The 22,032-nt window shown below is 42.0% G+C and overlaps 1 protein-coding gene across 1 annotated transcript in view; it reads left to right on the forward strand.

Moving 5' to 3' along the window:
* The window catches only part of rnf213b (ring finger protein 213b), a 36,502-nt gene that overhangs the window by 1,104 nt on the left and 13,366 nt on the right, over positions 1-22,032 (forward strand). Inside the window, exons 3-39 of the mRNA XM_015054317.1 lie at positions 49-881; positions 957-1,115; positions 2,139-2,308; positions 2,404-2,687; positions 2,769-3,016; positions 3,160-3,366; positions 3,443-3,650; positions 3,731-3,786; positions 3,864-4,029; positions 4,108-4,251; positions 5,007-5,105; positions 5,190-5,318; positions 6,336-6,501; positions 6,600-6,767; positions 6,845-6,994; positions 7,082-7,713; positions 8,171-8,330; positions 8,433-8,650; positions 9,625-9,768; positions 9,846-9,998; positions 10,430-11,696; positions 11,796-11,980; positions 12,068-12,220; positions 12,576-16,337; positions 16,435-16,571; positions 16,867-16,965; positions 17,041-17,153; positions 17,234-17,347; positions 18,261-18,319; positions 18,402-18,558; positions 18,665-18,800; positions 19,731-19,919; positions 20,014-20,147; positions 20,215-20,390; positions 21,254-21,460; positions 21,557-21,744; positions 21,831-21,951. Of these exons, the coding sequence (XP_014909803.1) occupies positions 49-881; positions 957-1,115; positions 2,139-2,308; positions 2,404-2,687; positions 2,769-3,016; positions 3,160-3,366; positions 3,443-3,650; positions 3,731-3,786; positions 3,864-4,029; positions 4,108-4,251; positions 5,007-5,105; positions 5,190-5,318; positions 6,336-6,501; positions 6,600-6,767; positions 6,845-6,994; positions 7,082-7,713; positions 8,171-8,330; positions 8,433-8,650; positions 9,625-9,768; positions 9,846-9,998; positions 10,430-11,696; positions 11,796-11,980; positions 12,068-12,220; positions 12,576-16,337; positions 16,435-16,571; positions 16,867-16,965; positions 17,041-17,153; positions 17,234-17,347; positions 18,261-18,319; positions 18,402-18,558; positions 18,665-18,800; positions 19,731-19,919; positions 20,014-20,147; positions 20,215-20,390; positions 21,254-21,460; positions 21,557-21,744; positions 21,831-21,951 (11,691 nt within the window). The remainder of the gene's footprint in view (positions 1-48; positions 882-956; positions 1,116-2,138; positions 2,309-2,403; positions 2,688-2,768; positions 3,017-3,159; positions 3,367-3,442; positions 3,651-3,730; positions 3,787-3,863; positions 4,030-4,107; positions 4,252-5,006; positions 5,106-5,189; positions 5,319-6,335; positions 6,502-6,599; positions 6,768-6,844; positions 6,995-7,081; positions 7,714-8,170; positions 8,331-8,432; positions 8,651-9,624; positions 9,769-9,845; positions 9,999-10,429; positions 11,697-11,795; positions 11,981-12,067; positions 12,221-12,575; positions 16,338-16,434; positions 16,572-16,866; positions 16,966-17,040; positions 17,154-17,233; positions 17,348-18,260; positions 18,320-18,401; positions 18,559-18,664; positions 18,801-19,730; positions 19,920-20,013; positions 20,148-20,214; positions 20,391-21,253; positions 21,461-21,556; positions 21,745-21,830; positions 21,952-22,032) is intronic.

Genomic DNA, 22,032 nt, shown 5'->3' on the forward strand with positions numbered 1-22,032 from the left:
TTTTCTGCATATGAGAACTATTTAAAACCAATTAAATGTATATTTCAGCAACACGAATCTGTAAATCCCACCAAGAATATTCAGGAAAAGAAAAGAAGACAAAGAAGACATCAGAGGAGAAAAAAGACAGCCTCAAATTTAAAATGTGAAATTGCAGAAAAAGATGAGAATGAGGTTGTTGAGAACACAAGTAGCCAAACCGAGGAAGGCTTGACTGTGAAAGAACAGTCTCTCCAGGCTGGGGAAAGCCTGCCAAAAGAAGAAAATGTTGAAAAACCCCAGGGGAGAAAAAAGAGCATCTCAGATGTGAAAAGCGAAAGCACAGAAAAAGATGAGAATAAGGGAGGTGAGACCACAAGTACCCAAACTGAGGAAGGCTTGTTTGTCAAAGAACAGTCTCTCCAGGCTGGACAAAACTTACAAGAAGAAAATGCTGAAAAATCCCAGAAAGATATTCAGATGGTTGAAGCTCAGACACAAACAAAGAAGCATAAAGGCAGAGATAGATTCACACAGACTGCAGTTGTGTTTCAGAAGAGCCAGGAAACACAGACAGACTTCCTCGATCCAAAGCAAGATGGCACACAGCGTAAAGAGATTCAACCGGCCACCGCTGGTCCGGCAGAGGCTGGAACCGAGCTGCAGCAAAGCAGCGCTACTCCGGGGCCAAAAGACGAACCAGTGAAAGGCAGCACAACAGAATCAATGGCTAAAAATGAGAACGATCAACCTGGAGGATCTTCTGCTGAAGCAGCAACATCTCAGTCTGTTAAAGACGGCCAACCAAAGTCATACGCCACAGCCGTCTCTGGGGCAGGAGGAGAGAAACAGTCCAGTTTGACAGCCTCAAAAAAAGCTGCTGACCAACCTCTAAGCACAAGGTGAGGCTGAATTCAGCAGCTTTGTTCGTTTTTGATGCTGAGCCTAAAAAATTAAAAATATTTTTTTCTTCACAGGGATAGGAGCCCAGTCAGGCCTCCTCCTGGAGCTCCCATGTTCACACTGCACATCTACGCTGTTCTGGACAAGAAGTTCAGATTCAACCAAGAATATGACACACTCCTAATGTGTTTTAAAGAAGGAGAACCTCTGCCCTTTAAAATAACATATTTTGTGTGAGTATTATTCTCAGTGATGCTCAGACCCACTTACTTCATACCTCTGACTTTGATCCATTATTAATGAACAGTAACATTTACAACAGTTGCTGATTTTTTTTTATTTTTAAAATGCTAATCTGCACCTTATAATCTTTTTAGCTTTGTAAGTTTGTTTGGCAAAATGCCAAAGTTTGCCAAAACAAAACAAAGTTTACTAAAAAAGTTTACATAAACCTCTTAGCTTGAGGGTACATTCACATCAGCTTTGTTTAATCCACCTTAATCAAACTCTAGTTTGTTTGACTCTAGATGGTACGGTTTGTTTGGGGGTGTGAATGCAAAATCAAACTCGAATGCAGACCAAAAAAAACAAACTCTGGTCTGCCTAAAAACCTAGGCCTCAGTTCAGTTGAAGTGAACTCGAGTTTGAATGCATATGTGAACGCAAGAGGACCAGAGACCAAAAGCAGGAAACAGACTATAGTGTAGGCCATTTTGGGTCAATAGAAGCAAAATAACTCTCCTAAGGAGCACATAACTGCCTTGCAATCAAAATCACTTCAAGAATTTTACAAAAAACGTGCAATTTACACAAAATCAGCATGGTACAGTTTGGATAATGTTTGTTAACTTGTGGTGAACCATATGAAAACATGACTCTACTACCATCTACTACCATCCTATCTGACCAGCCTTTCTGCTTTTCACTTCTCTGTTCTGTAAACCACGTGCCTATCACCTTGCATATTTAAAAGCCACCAGGTAAAAAAATCATTGTGCTTTAGGAAACCAAGTCTTTCTTTTGTTCCTTGAAAAATATTCATCTTGTAGATTTAAAAAAATCAAAAAAAGTTTTTTGAATGAACTGTTTTTAAATCTTTAGTTTCTTTGCTGGTTTGGTCAAATCAAAGATAAATAATTTGAGGATAAATTATTATTTTTATTCCAAACCAAGTACTTGCAAAAATGTAATGGTACTGCTTGATGCCAGTGTTTTGGATTACAACTTGAACTGAAACCTAAATGTCTTATGTTCAGTGGCTTGAAGCAGGGAGGCTACCTGGTAGAAGCACAGCTCTCTGTTGAAGAAAGTAAATTGAACAGAGGCTATCAGCTGACATACTGGTACGGTGTTAAGCAGCGAAGCAAGGAAGTTATTGGAGCAGCCTATCGATCTTTTCAAATTCCAGTGGACACAAGAATAAAAGGTAAACACAAAACCTGATGTAACCAAAATAAATCCTTCATGTTGGTTTTAGTGGATTCATATAAACTAATGACAGATCTGTGTGTGTTTACCTAGAGCTGCACCTTTATGAAGGCTTCATCTGCCGCAATGATGGACAGAATTTTTTTAAAACTGGACTACAGTATGTTGGTTTGAAGAAATCAAGAGGCGATGAAATTTCCAACTTGTGGCAAACTTCAGCATCAACTCTTCTGAACCGCATCTTCCAGAAATGGACTCCATCAGACAAAGAAAGCACTAAGACATTGTCTGATCAGTTGATGCATTTTACATGGAGTTTCAATTCAGCTCATGGTCGAATTTCATTCCAGGACTATTCCAAACCGCCTTTAGTTAAGGTCAGCTCTGCAGAAAAAAGCCTAAAATATTATAGCTTGTCCTTCTAACATGCCATCAGTAACAAACGTTTGTATCTGCAGGCATCAGAGCTGATTTCAGAGACTTTGGTGCAAATTTTAAAAGGAGAGCCAAAGGAGAAATTGCCAGAAAAATGCAGGAGCTCCAGTCCTCTGGTTCTGGGTCTGTCTGTGTTCATGATCACAAGATACTGTAACATCAACCTCGGAGTGAAAGGCTGGGCCGAGTTGTGTCTTCTGGTGACCTCAGAGGCCGCGATGGACACGAAGAACCTGGAGGAGCTGAGCGCTTCACTAGGAGATCCTCAGTAGTAAGTTTTGTTTTTGTAATATTTCAACTTTTGGAAAGCAGTAATATTTTTCTTTTTGCACTTTTGGAGAGTTTGTAAATATTACTATTTTACTTTATTAATTAGTGAACTAATTTTGTTTATCCGATTATTTCGTCTCTCAGCACGGTGATAGGTCTGATGAACCTGTGTGCCCAGGGGGCTGTGGCGGAGCTCGTCCTTCTCCCTCCTCTGCTCTTCAGGCTCAGACAGCCGGGAGCTGATGCCACTAAAGTGGGTCCAAATGTTGAAGAGGACGACTGGTCAGGACTTAAAGACGTCTGGTTTATCAGATTCAGAGAAAATGTGCAGGTCCACTCTGACAAAAGGAGGTGAGTCCTTTTGTCAGACCCACGTTGACTGTATTTCTTTTCTTGATCTGTTTTGACATGTCTTGCTCTGTTGCAGGACGATGCTCTCATTGATCCAGAAAAACTTGCCAGCAGCTGCAGCAGAGATGCCTCTGCTCTTGACGAGCTGGTTGGCTCTGATCCCGTTTGATGATCTTCCTGAATTTTCCCACCTGACCGGAGTCAGAGCAGAACACCTGATCCAGAGTCTGTTGTACCGGCTGCGAAAGAAAATGGATCTCAAACAATGTGAAGCAAATGTGAAGGTTAGAAAATATTAAATTTGAGCCTTGATGGTGAAATTGTATATTTCTAATACTTGCTTGATAATCTTCTCTGCATGCAGCTGGCTGATAAATCTTTGAGGCACATCCTGATGGAGGCAGATAAACAGAAGGACAGGTACATAAATATTCATCAGACCCTCAGGTTTTATAACCCTGGACTGTGTGTAAATTTATTTTTGTTTTTGTTATTAGACTGGCTAACTCTGGGAGCCTGCAGTCAGCGCTTGAGAGCAGCATCAGTGTGTTGAAGTACACATGTGATATCGCCCGGATTATTTCATGGTACCAAACGGTGGTTCTGTCCCTCCAGCTGGTATTGAAACTGGCTGAGATACTCGAGATGAAGCTGAGAGGAGAGGTATCCATCTTTTACTTGTATTTCCTCCTAAGTGCCGATCTTCTAACTGTGATTAATTCCCTTTGTGTTTGGGTTTAGTCTGAGGAAGGTGAAGAGGCGTCCAGGCAGAAAGTTGTGGAGAAGCTGTTTGCTGTGCAGCAGCGGATCAGTGAGTGGAGAGATGAACTGCTGCAGAAACCACTTGTATCTGGAAAAACACTCATCTATCCAAAAGAAATTGAGGTATGTAGCTGGTAAAAACTACAATACTAATATATTATTTTGTTATAATTAAATATTTAAAAATTAGAATATTAAAAGACTGAAAATTGGCACTGATCAGATATAGTCGACTGCTTTGTGAAGCACCTGCTCCTTCTTTTTAAAATGAGCAAACAAAATACTTTTTTTCTTATGCTCATGCTTTCTGGATAATTTAATAATGGAACTTGAGGCTATTCTCAAAAGCACACCTGAAAATCAATAAATGTAGAAAACTCAGACGTTTATAACAACTAAAAGTAATGACAAGATATCGATCGCATTGACAACTTTAAAGGTCTGATTTTAGCTCATTTTATTTCTGTTGTACACTTGAAAATATAATCTTTACTAAATCAAAACATTTTCAGTACTTTTCCATTATCCAATATCCATTCCACATAAATAAATGTAATTATTTTTCTTCTTTTTTAATAGAAAACCACAGCCAGAAACTGGGTCTGGAAGTTAGCAAGCAGCTAGTCCAATATACAGGACAACACTTTATTAGTAAGATAATTATAACCTCACCAGTTAAACATTAAACAACTGTAAAAAGTAAATAAAATAAAACGTTTAGCTGCGTTTATTTCTATGACAAAATAAAATTAATGGGTAAAAATACTACATCATACTTAACTGCTTTCAGACAGTTTAATGTTTAGAGTAAACTCATTGTCACGTTGCTGAGCCTGTTTTTGTTCTTCTGAACCATCGTTTCTGTGCTAATTGAGCAGCTGTGGGACGCGCTGCTGAAGGTCGAATGGCTTTCTGAAGACGTTTCCTCCAGCTGGGCGACACGGCTTCAGAAAGATCTGAAGAAGAGGATAAATGAGGTAAGCATGTCCAAAGGGGGAAAAAATGCTCTTTACTATCTAAAATGAGAACAATTTGCTCACCTGAGACGTCTCTCTGTGCAGGTCAGTGATGAGGATAAAGTGCTGATCTGGTGCCTGGATTCACCAGCGGCTGCTTTGGGCAGAAGCCACCATGTTGTCCAGAACTGTTTCCACGAGATGTTTCACTCGGCCGTCAAGACCATCTGTCAGGTGTGGAACTGGATGGAGATCAATCGTGATTTATTCAGTTTGTGGAGCGGCAAATCTCTGTTTTTCTTTGGAAAATAACAGAAATATTGAATGAAGTAGAGCAGAATGTTGTCTTTTAAAAGTTATATAATACAGGCAAATAATTACCAGTAAAATTAGAATATAAGGGGCACTCACACATCCCAACAGTTCTTGCTTGCTGCCTAATTCCCACTAAATTAGAGAACAGCCAGTTTTTCTGTTCTGTAACTTTATTTGGGTGAAAACTGTATTTAAAACTGTTTGTTCTTGTTTTATTATCCATAATCTTCCACCTGAAGCCAGAAAGTGAAACAGACCATAGGCCCGGTGTGTTGGGGCCTTTAGACATTTACATCTACCCTGCACACAGTGATTGTTTGTTTATGTAACACTATTTAAAACCGTAGTGCGTAACGTTTATTTAAAAAATCAGTTTTTTACATATTTGTTAAAACTGCCACTGTTTCGTAAAAGTATGATATAAGACAGATAATTTGTGAAAAGATCAACCTGAGCTGCTACAGTGATGTGCAGAAACACACCACTCCTTCTCAGAAACAACCAATCAGAGGCAGGAGGAGGGTCTTAGCTCTGTCAATTAACCTCGTGTACATGCTGCTAAGTGTGCTAATGGTGGAGAAACAACTTCCAGAAAAGCTGTTAATCCACCGTCATCATTGGCTACGCTAACTAGCCTTAGCGTTCATTGCAGGCTCTTTTATGGTGAACCAGCTGTAGCGTAGCAAAGAGCAAAACGGAGAGTGTGAGCGTTGTGTACACAAACATGATTGACAGCGCTAAGAAGCTCCTCCTGGCTCTGATTGGTTGCTTTTGATCAAGCGGTGTATTTCTGCATACTGGGAGCAGAGGGAGGAAGAGAAGCTCACAACAAAGTGACAGTTTTAACAAATATGCAAAAAAAAAAAAACACGTTTATTCTAAAATTTAGACACTGCACCTTTAACAGTGCTCAAGTCATATTCATTCTGATCACAGAGAGGAAAGGAAGGAGACTTGATGAGAAGTCTGACCTCGAAGGTGAAAGATCTTCCTCCTAAAGTCACTTCTGCTGTTGTGGTCGAGTCTGCAGCCCGGTTCAGAGACAACATGGCGGTCCAGCTGCTGGAACCTCAGTCAGCTGTGAACTTCCTGCTCTCTAACTGTGGGACATTTACTTTGCATTTTCTTCTCTTTGTGTTAAACTTTTATGCTCTGTGTCGATCATGTTTTTTACAGTAGCCTTGTCGTTTTGTTTCTAAGGCACTTGGACATCAGTCCAGGTGGACGACACAGCAGGACAGGTTGTCCACAGCTGTGTGGAAGCTGTCCGTCTTCTGGTGGCGTCCTTGCTTGAAGGAAGCGTGTCCCTGGGACACTTACAGACGTGTCTGAAATACCGAGAGCAGTTCAAGCGACTTTACCAGCAATGTAAGCGTCTGTCAGTAAATGGTAAGTTAAAGTTTCACCCAAACAGAATATTAATTCAGGAAAAATCTCGTCCGCAGACAAGAAGAACACCAAGTCTGAGACGGCTCCTGCGGACGCTGACGTTGTTTTGACTCAGAGAGAGAAGGACCTGAATGCTTTCATGCAGCGCAAACAGGAGATAGATACACTGATAAAGATGTTGGCGAAGGTTACGGAAAGCATCACGGGTCAGTATATCAGACTCACCATTCGTATGTTATTGTTGTCATCTTTAATTAAACTTTTGACATTGTGTTTTTTTTGTAATTCATCAGTTCCTGAGGTGTTGACTCTCGAAGCGCAGCACAGCGCAGATCTCCATGCTGTGAGTCTGAACAAACTGGTGCTTGTTCAGGCCGTTGATGCAGAAAAAAGGCTGCAGAAGACTGGTCCTCCTCCAGTCCTGTGGTACAAAATCAGTATGAATGTCTTGAAAATGTCCTCAGAGATGCACAGACTGCATCACAGCAACCTGATTCTCTCCTCGTGGGTCAAACAAGCAGCATCCGTTGCAGCATCGAAATTCCCCGCCTCGCCTCCTGTTCAGCTGACTCTAAGTCAGATCTCGGAGAGCATCTGGACGCCCCTGCTGGAGGAGTTCTCACACCTTGGAGTCAGCATCGCTGAGGCAAACATCAGGTTCAGGAAGCTCGACCAGATGCTAGAGGACTCCGGTGATGAGGGGGATGGAAAGCTGCTGGAGAAGGAGCTAGATCTCATGTCAGAGGTCATTTGCACGCCAGGAGGAGTGACGGCTGAGAAGGACTGGGTTCAGACGAGGCTGCGTCAAATCCAGGAGTACAGACAGCTGCACGATGCAGCGGCTGCAGCCAGCGCGGTCCTGAGAATCGCTGAGAGGATGGGGCTTTCTGGAAACTTCAGCGAAATTAGCTCCCTCAGGCAACTGGTAACAATCTAAATGCTCCACATGAAATTTAACTGTGAATTTGCTTTGTTGATTTTTTTTTTTTTTTTGGTCTGGTTCGTACACATTCTTGTATAAGAATGTGTACGAACCTTGTAAAATAGATTTGTTATCTTTTACATTTGGGATCATGTTTTGAAATCCTGAGTATTAGTGAAAGTTTTTTATGGTTATTTAAGGCTAAGCTGTTTTTGTCGTCATTTATCCTAGAAAAATATATTGACTCCACTGTGACGTTTTTAATGATTAATGATTTTAATGTTTAATGAAAATGTACACGCAAGGCCTTATTTGGTGTGTATGGTTTGCTTTTAGTGTTTTACAACTATCTGTTACAATAAAAAGTGAAGTCAGCCATGGTAATTTTGTATAGTTTTTTTATTCAACAGATGGAGGTTTGCAGTTAAGTGACTCGTTTTCATCGTTGTCTCCTCTTCAGGATGAAGACAGCTTTAAGCAGCGGGTCCTGGGGTCTCTCACTGATGACATGTTTCATGCCAGGCAGCAGCTCTCCGCCGTCACCAGGGAACACACTGCGTGTTTGGAAGAGTTTCTGAAAAGCCAACCTCTGATCAGCTGGGTCAGAGAGAACCTCAGAAGTAGGTCGACCCCATAACAAACACAATTTCGTACATTTTTCAGACTAACCCTGCAAGAAGCAACTATAAGTGGTGCTTCTCTCCGTTGTGTCCATTTTCCAGCGATGAGCGATGTCAAAGTTTATGTCGAGCTAGCTTCGATATCTGCTGGAGAAAACGATACGGAGATTGACCAGGTGGCCTGCTTTCATGATGCGGTGATGGGATACGGCCCCCTGCTCTACTCCCTCTCCCGTGAGACCGGCTTCCAGGAGTTCATGATGTGTGCTCAGCAGGTGTGGGACGCCCAGAGCAGAGACGAGAAGCTCCCTGACAAGCTGGTACTGAGATACTTTTTCTGACCAAGACACTTCTTGATCCAAACCCTGTTAGATTTTCACTTCACAGACATGAACTTTCTTTAGCAATTTGTAAAGTCTGCTGTTTTTCTAAAGGGGTCCATTGTGCAAAATTCTCATTGTTTCACAAACAACTAAAAGAAACAAACAAAAAACACCCGATTGTTTTCTGGTAATAAGTTCATGTTGTTTGGTGTCTGGGAAATGAGCCGTTTTAAAAACTTTCAAATTGTTAAGTCACATATGACGGACACTGCGCTGTTACCTAGCAACCCCTCCAAAGCCCTGCCCATCACCTAGCAACCAAAGCTGAGGTCCAGGGTTATTTTGAACTGATTTGTACAATGGCTGCTGGAAAAGACAAGTGTTTTGTTGTCGACTTACCATCCAGAAACCACTTGCTGATTTTCAAAGATGTACAGTTGTTTTATTGCACATCTGTTTGCAGCCATTTTCAAATGCGAGTGTTAGCATTGAGTTGGGGAATGTGGCAGCTTATTTGGATTTAAAGTAACAAAAGGCCCTAAAACAGCTCATTCTGAAAGGAGCCCAAACTGAGCAGACTGAATTCTCATTATCCGAGAAGGATTTTGTACAAAAATGTAATGAACATGTTTTGTGTAGGCTTATCCTAACCCTGTTAAAGGAATCATACTTACTTAAAATTATCTTTCTGAAAGCATTTGATTGGAAAAATGAGCTAAAGAAAACAACTAGCATAGCATCTCAACCTAGCAGCCAACTTTGCAGAGATTAAAAAACTAAACAAAACAAAAAATGCTTGAAATCCTTTCATGTAATCTTCTTTAAGCATTCCCTTAAAAGTCTTGCTCCTCGGATTTAAGATGGATGTAAATCGGGTTGGTTTGAAACTTTTTCACAGCACTGGACACGGGCTGGTTAAGTTCAGGTTCGGGGTTAGCGGTGACGTTGACGGCTCTGAATTTGTCTTTCAGAGAGAGTCGACTCGACTGCTGAGCTGGCTGAAGGCTCTGAAGGAGACGCACGGCTCTGTGGAGCAGTCTTCGCTCTCGCTCGCTTCCTCCATCAACACGCATGGAGTTTATCACGTTGGGTGGTCGAGAGACAAAACAGAGAAGGTAAAGGGCCAGTCCTCGTTAAAACACTTTCGAGCTGGATTTGAGACGTTTTCTGAACCGATTTTATCCATTTTCAGAGATGTCTTCAAAATATGGTTCTGGTGACAGTAAAAGCAGGAAATGAGGTGAAAAGCTACAAGCTTGAAGATCTGCTGGAGCTTCAGAACAAGCTAATGCTGATGTCGTCTAAAGGGGAACATGGCAGAGAACAGGTCAACAGATTCACAGAGGTAAGAGACTTTTAGCGTTACAATTAGATCTTCATTAGTGAATAAAAACCCACAAAACACAAACTCTGATCTGTTTTCTGCTTGTTTTAAATTAATTATTCAATTTTGATTTAATTAGTTCAGACCAACATAACATGTTCAGCTCAGTCATATCATGACTAATCAGCTGCAAACGTGCATCACATTGATTCATCACTTGGTTACTCTAAATATTTTCCCCCAAAAAGCAAATTTGAATTTTTTTGTTCCACAAATTGAAACGTAAAGAAAACATGTTTGCTTATAGTATCAAATGTGTGTATGTTATGACACCTCCAAGATTAAGATAAGAAAAATTAAGCTCTAATTATTTCCATATTACTTTTACTTACTTTTTGAAAATGTAAATTGTCTCTCCAACGTTTCTACACACATGATGTTGTGTTTTTCAGGTTTTCCAGGGAGTTCAGAGAGTTGGATCGATCCTTCTGCAAATGCAAACATCTGGCAACATGCTCTTCAGGGACTGGTCTGCTGAGGTCCACTGCTGCCCACAGCAGCAGCCGTGCATCAGCATCACCTTCCTGTCCCTCAGCGGCGAGCAGACGCTGTACAGCGGCGAGGTGACAGAGCAGCTGCGGAAACTGGCTCAGTCGATGGATTCGTGCCACAAAGAGTGGTGCGCCTTCATCAGCGAGATGCGTTCCAGGTTCAGCTTGTTGAACCACTTCACCTCGGAGCAGCTGGTGTACCTGTGCCACTGGATACACAAGGTGTGTCAACGTCAGACGTCGGTTCCTCAGCAGCTGTGGCACCTGCTTTTTCCCATAAAGCCTCAGTGCACGGTGAATGACGTCAGGGTTGCTTACTATAACGCAGTGAGCATGAGCTCACAGGATGATGAGGACTCTGACGATGAGGAGGAGATTTGTGAAGCTGTCATGGACGTCACAGCAGCCGCATCCAAGCATGCAGAAGAAGACCTGGGAGAGGATCATGATTTAATGCAGTTTTCAACAGATGAAGAAGAAGATGATGATGTAAATGAGGGCAGGCTTGATAACCTCTGGAGGCGGTTCAAGGGAAACATGTCCCAGTATCTTGAAGAGTCCCTGGACATCCTGACCCTTGCTCAGCTCCTGGAGTGCTTGTCTGAGACAAATCCGCTCCACATGATCAGGAATCTCCCACCGGGACTCCAGGTGGGGAAGCCGAACCTTGTCCTCTGTCCGAGCGCTGAGGTTTTCACCACCACTCTGTCTATTTACATGGAGAGTCCAGAGCAACCTCTGCCGTCTTCTGACGAGGTCCTGGTCTGCAGGGAGCAAACCACCAGAGAAGAGGTGGAGATCTTTCTGCGCAGAGCTCTCTGCCAAGTCTCTAGAGAAAAATGTGAGAAGATCTATTCTCTGGTTAATCCTGGTGTGTTGGGATATGAAGCCAGTGAAGCCTTGGTGGAGCTCTACGAAAGTCTAGAGAGAAGTGCCGGCCCGCATTATCGTTTGGTGATAGTCAGTCCTGTTGTGCACCAGCACAGATGTGTCCCGTCTTACTTCAGCAACTACAAAGTGCAGACTGGCGTGAATCTAAGAGAGGAGAGTGCTAGAAAGTACCTTCGTCATCACTTCACCCTAAGCACCTTGTCCCAAGACCCAGTCGCTCTGGTTTCTCCAGATCAGCTCTCTGTCTGGATGGTGTCATCTGCACGCCCTGCAGTTGGTGAGCAATGTTTTCTTTCTGCTTCCAACAGTGAGACAGCTTCAGTTAACAGGGTTAATAAAAAATAAAATATTGACATCAGTATTTTCCACATGACAGGAAAGTCCCTTTATGTGAAGCGTTTGTTTGAGAAGTTCCAGCAGAAATCTCCAAGAGCGACACATGTGAGGATCCGTCTGATCGAGGCGAGCGTGGACGTTGACTCGTTGGTTATCACTCTGACAGAGAGACTGTCCCAGCTCAGAGAGCAGGACCCTGTTCTCCTTCATATCGACTCAGCTGGCGTGAGTAGCCATGTTTTACACAGTCGGACAGCTCGTTTCGTTGTTGGCTGAAAGCCCACAGGAATCTGACTTTTTTCCCCCGTTCAGGTTCGCTCAGGTTTGGAGGAGCTTCTGTTCCGTCTGTTGGTTCTGGGTTGTTTGAGCGACAGCCATGGCGTGTTGTGGAGAAAGAATAAGGCTCATCTGATCACAGTGGAAGTTCTGAAAGCAATCACATACCATCAAAACCAGGCAAAAGAGGTAGGAATTGTTTTTGGTATCTTGGAATAGATGCAATTTGAAGCATGTTCCTGCAGAACATTTCTGTCATAGACTATAAAATTAAATGCTGATACTTAATTACTAGGAATGCACCTTGGATTAGATTGGACACATTGTCGCCAATATTCAATCTAGAATCCGATCTAGAATTATTTTCCCATTTTGGAACCAATACAGATATTAATATCAGATCAGCACATCTCTAATAATTACAGAATCAAACTTGCAGTTTCATTTGCAAAATATATCTTTCAGATCTATTCATTGTTTTTCTTCTTTTAACATAGACTTTTACATGTTACATATTAATTATGTCACCAATTTAATTCTTTAGATGAAGGTCGGACTTCTGGAAATTCTGCCCACCATTCATTGCAAAGCTCCAAAAGAAGTTATGCAGCTGTTGGGCAGCCCGAGGCAAAACAGATTTGATCCGCTTGTAGACGAACAGGAATTTTCCAGCGAGGGAATTCAAAGGCCCTATCAATACTTAAGACTCTACTCCCAGAATCAGCGTCTGGATCGATTTAACTATCAGAAAGGATCCAGAGTTGGGGATCCCAGAGACTGCCTTCGTCTCTTGCTGCATCACTGTGGCATGGAAAATCCATCTTGGGGTGAACTGAAGAACTTCTCCTGGTTCCTCAATGTGCAGCTGAAAGACTGTGAAGTCTCTGTTTTCTGTGATCCAGACTTCCTTGCTGACCATCTGCCAGGCTTTAAGGACTTCATTGTGAAGTTCATGATCCACATGGCAAGAGATTTCGCCTCGCCGTCTCTAAATACATCTGATGAAAGCCCCTCTCTTCACATCGAAAGCAATCTAGAAGACGACCTTCTTACTCGTCTGTCGATTCGAAAGCGATGGGAGAATGAATCACATCCGTACATTTTCTTCAACTCTGACCATTCCTCAATGTCTTTCCTTGGCTTTAATGTGCAGATCTGTCAAAGGCGAAACACACTCAGGGCAGTTGATCCTCACAGCAATGAGGTTCTCATAGAGAACGTGATGTCACTGGAACTTTTCAATGGCTTGCAACGACAAAGGATTTCGCTTACCGAGGACTTTGACGAGCTGCCCCGGTCAGACAAAATCAAAAGGATTTCTTGTGTTGTTGGTGCAACCAGAGGAATCATGGACAGAAACTTTGATCCAGACCCAACCTACGAGCTCACGGCAGACAATGTGATGAAGATGTTGGCCATACACATGAGGTTCCGATGTGGCATCCCAGTTGTGATCATGGGTGAGACTGGCTGTGGAAAAACCAGACTGGTCCGTTTCCTCTGTACTTTGCAAAGAGAGGAAAGACCAATAGAGAACATGGTTCTTGTTAAAGTACATGGTGGAACCACAGCAGAAATGATTTATAGAAAGGTGCGGGAGGCTGAGGTTCTTGCCCACAAAAATCAGCAGCAGCACAAACTTGATACCATTTTGTTCTTTGATGAAGCCAACACCACAGAGGCCATTTTTGCCATCAAGGAAATCCTGTGTGATCAAACAATGGAGGGAGCACCTCTGAGGCCAGAAAGTGGCCTAAAAATAATAGCTGCCTGCAATCCGTACAGGAAACACTCACCTGAAATGGTGGAACGTTTGGAACGTGCAGGACTGGGGTACCGAGTGAAGGCAAACGAAACCGAAGACCGTCTCGGCAAAGTCCCTTTGAGGCAGCTGGTGTACAGAGTTCACCCTCTGCCTCCAAGTATGGTGTCTTTGGTGTGGGACTTTGGCCAGTTGAGTGATTCAACTGAGCTTTCCTACATCAAACAGATTGTCCAGAAGAAAGTTTCCGATCACCGTTTGCCAGTATCGTGCAACAGCATCATTTCAGATGTACTGGCTGCCTCCCAGAAATATATGAGAAGTCGGAAAAATGAATGTAGCTTTGTAAGTCTGAGAGATGTAGAGAGGTCCATGAAAGTGTTAGTTTGGTTTTACCAACACAGTCGAGACATTTTCACCAACATAGCTAATCTCAGTGATGATCAAAGAGCCCTGAAGTGCTTGATCTTAGCTGTTGGAGTATGCTACTACCCATCTCTTGTAGCCAAAGAGGACTACCTGAAAGAAATTTGCCAATACTTTCCAAGACCTGTGAACTGTGTTCCAGCGTTGCAAGAGGAGATTTCATCCTGTCAAGACCTCTTCCTCCAGAATGTTCAGACAAGGGAGACCATTGCCAAAAACATTGCACTCAAAGAGAATGTGTTTCTCATGGTGGTCTGCATAGAACTGAGGATCCCACTGTTTCTGGTCGGCAAACCAGGCAGCTCCAAGTCTCTTGCTAAAACTGTTGTCGCTGATGCTATGCAGGGCCAGAACTCCCACTGTAAGCTGTTTAAGAAACTGAAACAAGTCCACATGGTCTCTTTCCAATGCAGCCCCCACTCAAGTCCAGAAGGCATCATAGGAACATTCAGGAACTGTGCTCGTTTCCAAAAGGACAAAAATATGGAGGAGTATGTGTCAGTGGTGGTGTTAGATGAGATAGGACTAGCAGAAGATTCTCCACAGATGCCACTAAAGACACTTCATCCACTGCTGGAGGATGGATGCATTGACAATGACAAACCAGATCCACACATGAAAGTTGGGTTTGTTGGCATCTCCAACTGGGCTCTTGACCCAGCAAAGATGAACCGAGGAATATTCGTGTCCAGGTGGGACCCAAGTGAGGATGAACTTGTGGAGACTGCCAGTGGCATTTGTTCATCTTCAAAGCAGATTCTTCTGAAAATAAAACATCTCTTCCCATCATTGGCCAAGGCCTTCTTAAATATCTGCAATGAGACCTCAAAGAATCAGTTCTTTGGCCTGAGGGATTACTATAGCCTGGTAAAAATGCTGTTTGCTGCAGTCAAGGCCACACAACAAGAGCCAAATGGTGAGCAACTTGTAGAGGTCATCCTACGTAACTTCAGTGGACAGCCGGATGGCTTTGACCCAGTCCTATTTTTCCAAGACGTCCTGCAAGATCTGACTGAAATTCCCAGACCAAGAACCTTGCAGATGATATTAAGGAATCTTGATCATGGGACCAAAGAGGAGAGCCGCTATCTCTTGTTGCTGACCACAAACAATGCAGCTCTGCATATCCTTCAGCAACAGGTCTTTGCAAAAGGAGACTACCCACCACCCGAAATCATCTTTGGCTCAGGATTCCCAAAAGACCAGGAATACGCCCAAATATGCCGGAACGTCAACCGAGTAAAAACCTGCATGGAGACCGGAAGAACTGTCGTCCTCCTTAATATGCAGAATCTCTACGAAAGCCTTTACGATGCCTTGAACCAGTACTATGTTTACCTCAGTAAGCAACAGTACGTTGATCTGGGTCTCGGCTCCCACAGAGTCAAATGCCGTGTTCATACAAACTTCCGGTTGGTTGTGGTGGAAGACCAGAAGAAGGTGTACGAGTATTTCCCAGTTCCCCTCATCAACAGGCTGGAAAAACACAGAGTGGATCGGAGCACCGATCTGGAGGCATGGCAGCACCACGTTCTCAACAAACTGAGAGAGTGGGTAAAGGCATTCTCTGGAGAGGCCAATGATGATTTCAAGCCCTCTGACATTTTCATTGGCTTCCACGGTGATGCATGTGCCAGTGCTTTGTTGCAAGCACTAGAAAAGAGACAACAAACTGTTTCTGACAGGGGAGAAGAACAGGAGGAAGAGGACAAACCAAAAACAATTGAGCCAGATGACCAGGACCAAGTGGCTGAGACGGAGCCCAACGAGTTTGTTGATGCAATGGACATTGAGCAAGAAACTGAAAAAATGGATAAGAATGATGAATCCAGTGAAGTTAGGGATGATAGAGAAATGTTGGAAAATGAAGAGCTGATGGAGACAGAAAAGGTCAAGTCTGCCAGAGAAAATGAGGAAGAGGTCTTCAGCTTGGCGAAAAGTTTGTTGTTAAACTGTGCCACCCCCGATGCTGTTGTGAGGCTCAAATACTCAGATTTATCTAATCAGGACAAAGAGAAACTTCAGAGACTGTACTTCCAGCAGCAACATCACCACTCGCTCCGAGATTTTCTGGGGGCTTGTTTGAACACAAACCAGGACTCCAGCAAGTTCCTGGAGGTAAGGCTGAAATCTCATCTCCAACTTCACTCTTCCCTTTAGACTTCACAAAAACTCTTGACTCCTCTTCACTCTATGTTCTTTTTTTTTTTTATAGATCACAACATTTTCCAGCTTGTTGACAAAATTAGATGTAAGGGGTGTAGCCCCTGCGCTAGGACTTCATACAGACAGGATCCTCTTGCTGTCGCTCCACCAGTTTGACACTGAAGTCTCTTTCTGCAATAAAATACGGTAAAACAGAATGCTGCCTCCTTTACCTCATTGAGTCATGCATCTTTGCATGAAGATAACATAACCAAAAATAAAAAGATTGTCTGACACCTGCCTGTTATGTTTTATAAACCCAGGCTACACTATTTAGAAATGTATGTCTTGAGTGTTAGATGTATTGTTGATGTCTCATTCTGAAAAGCTTAATAGATCTTACATATTCTCAATATAACCGGGTGAATTCAGGAGTTAACCTCAGTTTGTTTCTTTTTATGCAAAGTAGCATAAATAGTTTTTCTGTGTTTGTGTGTGTCAGGACGTTCCTCCAATACGCTGGCAGCTCGCTCCACCTTCTGATCATCCAGATGGACCTGGAGGAATCCCAGTGCAGCGACGAGCTCATCGCTTCAGCAAAGTACAGGCCTCCTCTTTACTAAGCAGAGTGGACGTTTGACTTGCCAGGTGTGTTGATGAGTATTAATGCCAACAGGTACTGCACCATGAATTACATGGCTTCAATGGATGTTCAGATGTGTTGGGTGATCTTCATTGTGAAGGTCTCAAGGATTCCAAGCCAGTCTCGGTACATTGGTTTCCAAGGAGGTGAGGACCAGAAGGACGGAGGTTGTGAATACAGTGTTGTTAACAACACACTGAAAGCTTATTTTGTGATTCCTTCCAAGGATTCTGGCATTCAGTTCACATCGATGACCTGAGGGATTCAGAGGACATGAGTCTGAATCTGTCGGATTTCTGTGGAACGCTCATCAGTACTTTGCTCAAACCTGCACTGCAAGGTACGAAACACCAGCCGGGCTTTAGTTGTCATTTTGTTTTACAAATGAAATTTAAATCCAGGCCAAGAATATTGTGTATTATAATAGTACTGTGAAGAACAGATAAATATTTTAAAGTCTTATTTTAAAAGATTCATTGTTTTCAAAGACTGAAACCACTAAACAAACACTTATTAATATCCTGGTATAAGTTCTCAAACAAAATCTTGAATTTAGTTTTAGTAATCTTCAGTTTATTTTAAGCACAAAGTTTAAATGTGATCCAATTAAGATTATATTTCACTGAGATTTGAGGCTGTGGAGTTTTTGCTGCTTACTTACAAAATGTTTTTTTAGCTGTTGTCACCTTTAAATACTTTACCCTTGTCCTGAATATTTACATTCAGCCTTTCCATATTTTACATTTAATACCACTGAGACTCTAAAGCATTTTTGTTGCTACAGAAAATTTAACTTAGGGACAACTATTTTACCTAGAAAATTCACAGCTTTTAGAAATATAAAAACTTATATTTTAAAGTACTGAAACTCCTTCAGCATTTTCACTTTCCTTTACCCTGATGCTCCTAAATAAAATCCAGTGACCAATTTCAGCCAGAACTCAATAGAAATGCATAAAATAACAAATCAGTCAGGGACAATGGTGGAGAGGTAGATTAATTTCTAATCAATATTGTATTGTGCGGTGAAGTATGGTATTGGCCTGTTAAAATCCATTTTTCAATCTTTGACGAGGTTTTAATATTGATGCTGATAGATTTTCTCTGTCTAGTCTGAACATGAAACTGATTTTTCAGATTTTTAGTTTTGAAAGGTTTTGTAATCCTTACATCATTACTCATCCACTTTAGCACATTACTTCATTTAGACTGAAATACAATGTAGATGAAAGTTGTTGTTTTATTTTGAACAGAAAATCAGAACGTCAGTGAAGGAATGCGTTTAATAAACGATTCAGAAGACGACAGAAAAGTAAGATTTTAACTAAGTAGATTAAAATAAAAATATAGTTTGTATTTTTTTGTGATTACTTTATACCTGCTTCTCTGTGCAGGTGGAGAGAGCACACCTTCACAGCCCGTCTCTAGTCCGTTCTTGTATCCAAAAAGCTGTGGGTTTACTGAGAGACCCGGACAATCTGACATCGAGGGGCCTGCAGCGAATGCACATCCTGCTGACGCACCTGTCAACCGATCAAAACCCCACATCAGGTGAACTTCTGATGGATTTATTGCTCACACTGACTGGCCAACAAAACAGAACGAACTGAGGTTTTGTTGCTTGTCGGTTCTGATCCAACTCTGGTGTTTCCTGAAGCTCGCTTCCAGAGGGTTCTGCTGAGTCGGCTGGCTGAGACTCTGGCCCAGAGAGAAGAAGTGATGGCGGCGCCTAAAGAATGGGTCAGCAAAGAGGCAAAGAAACGCCAGGCTCTGCAGGAAGGAGGAACTCTGAGGTAATGTCTGAAGCCTCTCAAAACAAAAAAATGTAATCACACAATGAGCTCAATTAGACATAATAGTAATTTTACTTACAAATACAGCTGCAAATTACAAGTTTTAATATTTGTTCTTAAATTCTGATTTTGAAAGATTCTGTGTGTTAATATTCCTTTGCTCAAAACTGTGAGCTAAAAATGAAACCAGCAGATAGATACTAATGCCTAATAAGAAAAACATTTGTAAATTGTTACAGGGAAGTATTTTACATAAAATAAAAAAGGGCGACCCTGAATATTCTCTTAATGAAACTGTCACACAAAAACAGAGTATCTTCAGTCAGAGGCTTCTTCAAATTTGCTGTAATACAGGCAGCTACAGGATGTCCTTCCTGCCCGCGTCCATCACCGTCTACAATAACTCTTTAAAGAATCTTGAGTAATTGGAGTTACAACATTTAATTTCCCTTTGGGATTAATGAAGTGTTATTGAATTGAAGTGAAGTGAAACTATTATTTCCACTCCTGAAGCCCAATCTGAAGATTAGGAGATGATACACTGCAGTTATGTTCAGCTAAAACCAGCATCTCTACTTGACTGATAATGTTTTCTGTTCAGTCGCAACACGAGGACACATCATTTTACTCAGTAAGGCATTGATTAGGTGATCACTTTTACCCGTATTTTCTGCAAATAAGTGCCTGAGTTGGTAATGTTTTTGTTAGGGAATTGGTGGAAATGTCAGTAGGTTGTCATATAAAGCAAGAATTTGCATCTTACGCAAAACATAAACTGTAGCTAGTAAAATTAGACTAGAAATTTCAAATTCTCCTAAGGTTTTCATCTTTTATTTATGCTAATGTAGCATTGTTGGTAAAACTTTGAGGTTTTAAGTGTAATGTTAAGTATTTACTTTTATGACCTGCATGTTTTCTGTGTGTGTGAAGACACACCCTGTGGCGATGCCTCCAGTCCACCGTGACACCGGTGCTGGCCAGCATCTTGGAGGTGATCGATCGGTACTCCAATCTGGACCTGCTCTCTGCTGACAGACTCAGTCCGGGTCTTGTGAAGCTCTGGATGGACATCCTGGCAGACTCGCAGGTTTTACACCTGCCACCTCCATCAAATCCAAGGTACCGACTGGATGATTTGCCTTTTACAGGCTTTATTTAACCGGAGGAATTCATTGTTAAAATAAAAAAACATTTCTTTGATTGCATTTCCCAGCGACTCAGACCAGGAGGTTCTGGTGCAGCACTACTTCCTGTTGGACAGTGAGCAGCAGTCGTGCTCGGCTCCGTTCAGCTGGATCATTAAAATGAACCTGGACAGCCTGTGGGAGGAGTCCGAGTTCATGCCAGGTTTGAGGCCAGCTCTTAATCAGATATTTAGAAATATTTTGTGATCTGATGTGTATCTGCTCTACAGTGTCTACAGAAGGAAGCACGGAGAGGATTCTCCAGTTTGTGAGCAGTTTCTCCAGCAGCGGACCGGGCCGTCACCTCCAGCAGCTTTCTGAGGAGGAGCGATGGGAATATGGTCGTCTGTTCCTGCAGGACTTCCTGCTGCTCTCTTTGAAGATAAAATCCAAGGACGAACTCAAGGTTCAGAGATTTTCACTTGTTGAGATGTTGTATCTTGATTTAAACGAAAATAAAAATCAGTAACTGTGTTTCCATTACAAATGTATGTAAAACATTGTTGATATTCTGCTAATGCTGAAAAAGCATGATTTCGCAATTGCGGTGTTTCCATTAAATCACACCTTACTAAGTTTGTTAATGCAATTAGCCGTTACAAACATGCTGTGCTGCCGCTGTCCTCCTACTACTTCCTGTCGTCTTCTTTGTCTTTTCTGCCAGTAGTAAAGAAAATTTCCCATCACGTGACTCATGTGATGGGAAAAAGTGTTTTGTAAAATCCGCTAATTTTAATACAGCCAAAAAAACCAAGTCATCACAGTGCAAAGACTTTTATAAAACCATGTTTTTTTTAAATTGGAATGTTTTCATAAAGTGCTTTTATTTTCCTAATTCCAATTTGTGCAATTGTAAGGTCAGTGGAAACGCAGCTGAGTTAAACATGTTTTAAACAGTTTTGTCACATAATAGAACTAACTTTCTATTTTCCATCCACGCAGCAGCTTTGATCAGTAGTTCTTCAGTGTTTTTTTTTTTTTTTTCAAGCTTGAGACCAAGTTTTAGATGATCTGCTGTCAAAGCAAGCTGAGTTGAAGAGAAATGGTGCTAGGGCTTAATGAGACAACCTACAACTATATCTGAGCGTCAAGTCATTTAGAAATAGGAAAGAAAATCCAACTAGTTTCTAAAACATTTTTAAGTTTTAAGTTTAGTAGCCTTCATAGATCACTCTGAAGTGACTTAACAACACAAAGTCTTTGTCTGTAGAGGATATTTGCTTTGACTAGGACGTATATACCTATACTGATCGTACATGTCATGCGCAGGTGTTTATCAGAGCCATGCAGGGCTGTTTGACGGAGCTTCAGACGTCCATGGGAGCTGCTCCTGATCTCTCTCCTGCTTGGATCATGGCAGCTGCAAAGTATTTTACAGCCAGATTGGACATGCTCAGCCACATGTTCGTCCTGCAGCCACAGCTGGCCGCAGACGTTCTTCAGCGTGGATCGATGAACAGCGAGCAGAAAGAAATGGTGACGCTGATCTTCTTTATCTCTGACTTAAAGAACAATGTCGAGGCATTTCTTTTCCAATCTGAGGGTTACTGTAACGTGTTTTTCATTCTGCAGGTGGAGGACGTTTTGGCCCTCGGGATCTGCGTCGAACAGATCAAACTTTTGACTGTGACGTCCCTCGATGAATGCAGGTCGTTTGTGGGCAGAGTAGAGCTACTTCAGCCGTGTCTGGACAGAGCCTTCAGCCAGAAATACGGCGCTCTGTGTAGTGCTGCCTGTTTTCAGCATCTGGCCTCCATCAGGTGCCTAAAAAAGTTGAATTCTCATCAGAGGAAATGTGTTTGTGTTTGTTAGATGTTATTTAATCCGAAATCTTCTTTCATTTCAGGTCATTGTGGCATGGGATGATTGTTGTTGCATCTTTTATCCAGCAGATCACTTTCAAAGTGAAACAAGATGACTCGAAGCTTAAAGAACTGTCTCTGAAACACTGCAACCTTCACCTGAACGTACGTCAGAGAGTTGTTTAGCATCTCTGATGTTTTTTAAACTGGTTTAAATCCTAAACTGAGTTAGGAGTTAGAGTCTAA

This window comes from Poecilia latipinna, unplaced genomic scaffold (genome assembly GCF_001443285.1).
Source record: "Poecilia latipinna isolate Pla-1442-1.1 unplaced genomic scaffold, P_latipinna-1.0 Scaffold1242, whole genome shotgun sequence".
NCBI classification, from domain to species: domain Eukaryota; kingdom Metazoa; phylum Chordata; class Actinopteri; order Cyprinodontiformes; family Poeciliidae; genus Poecilia; species Poecilia latipinna.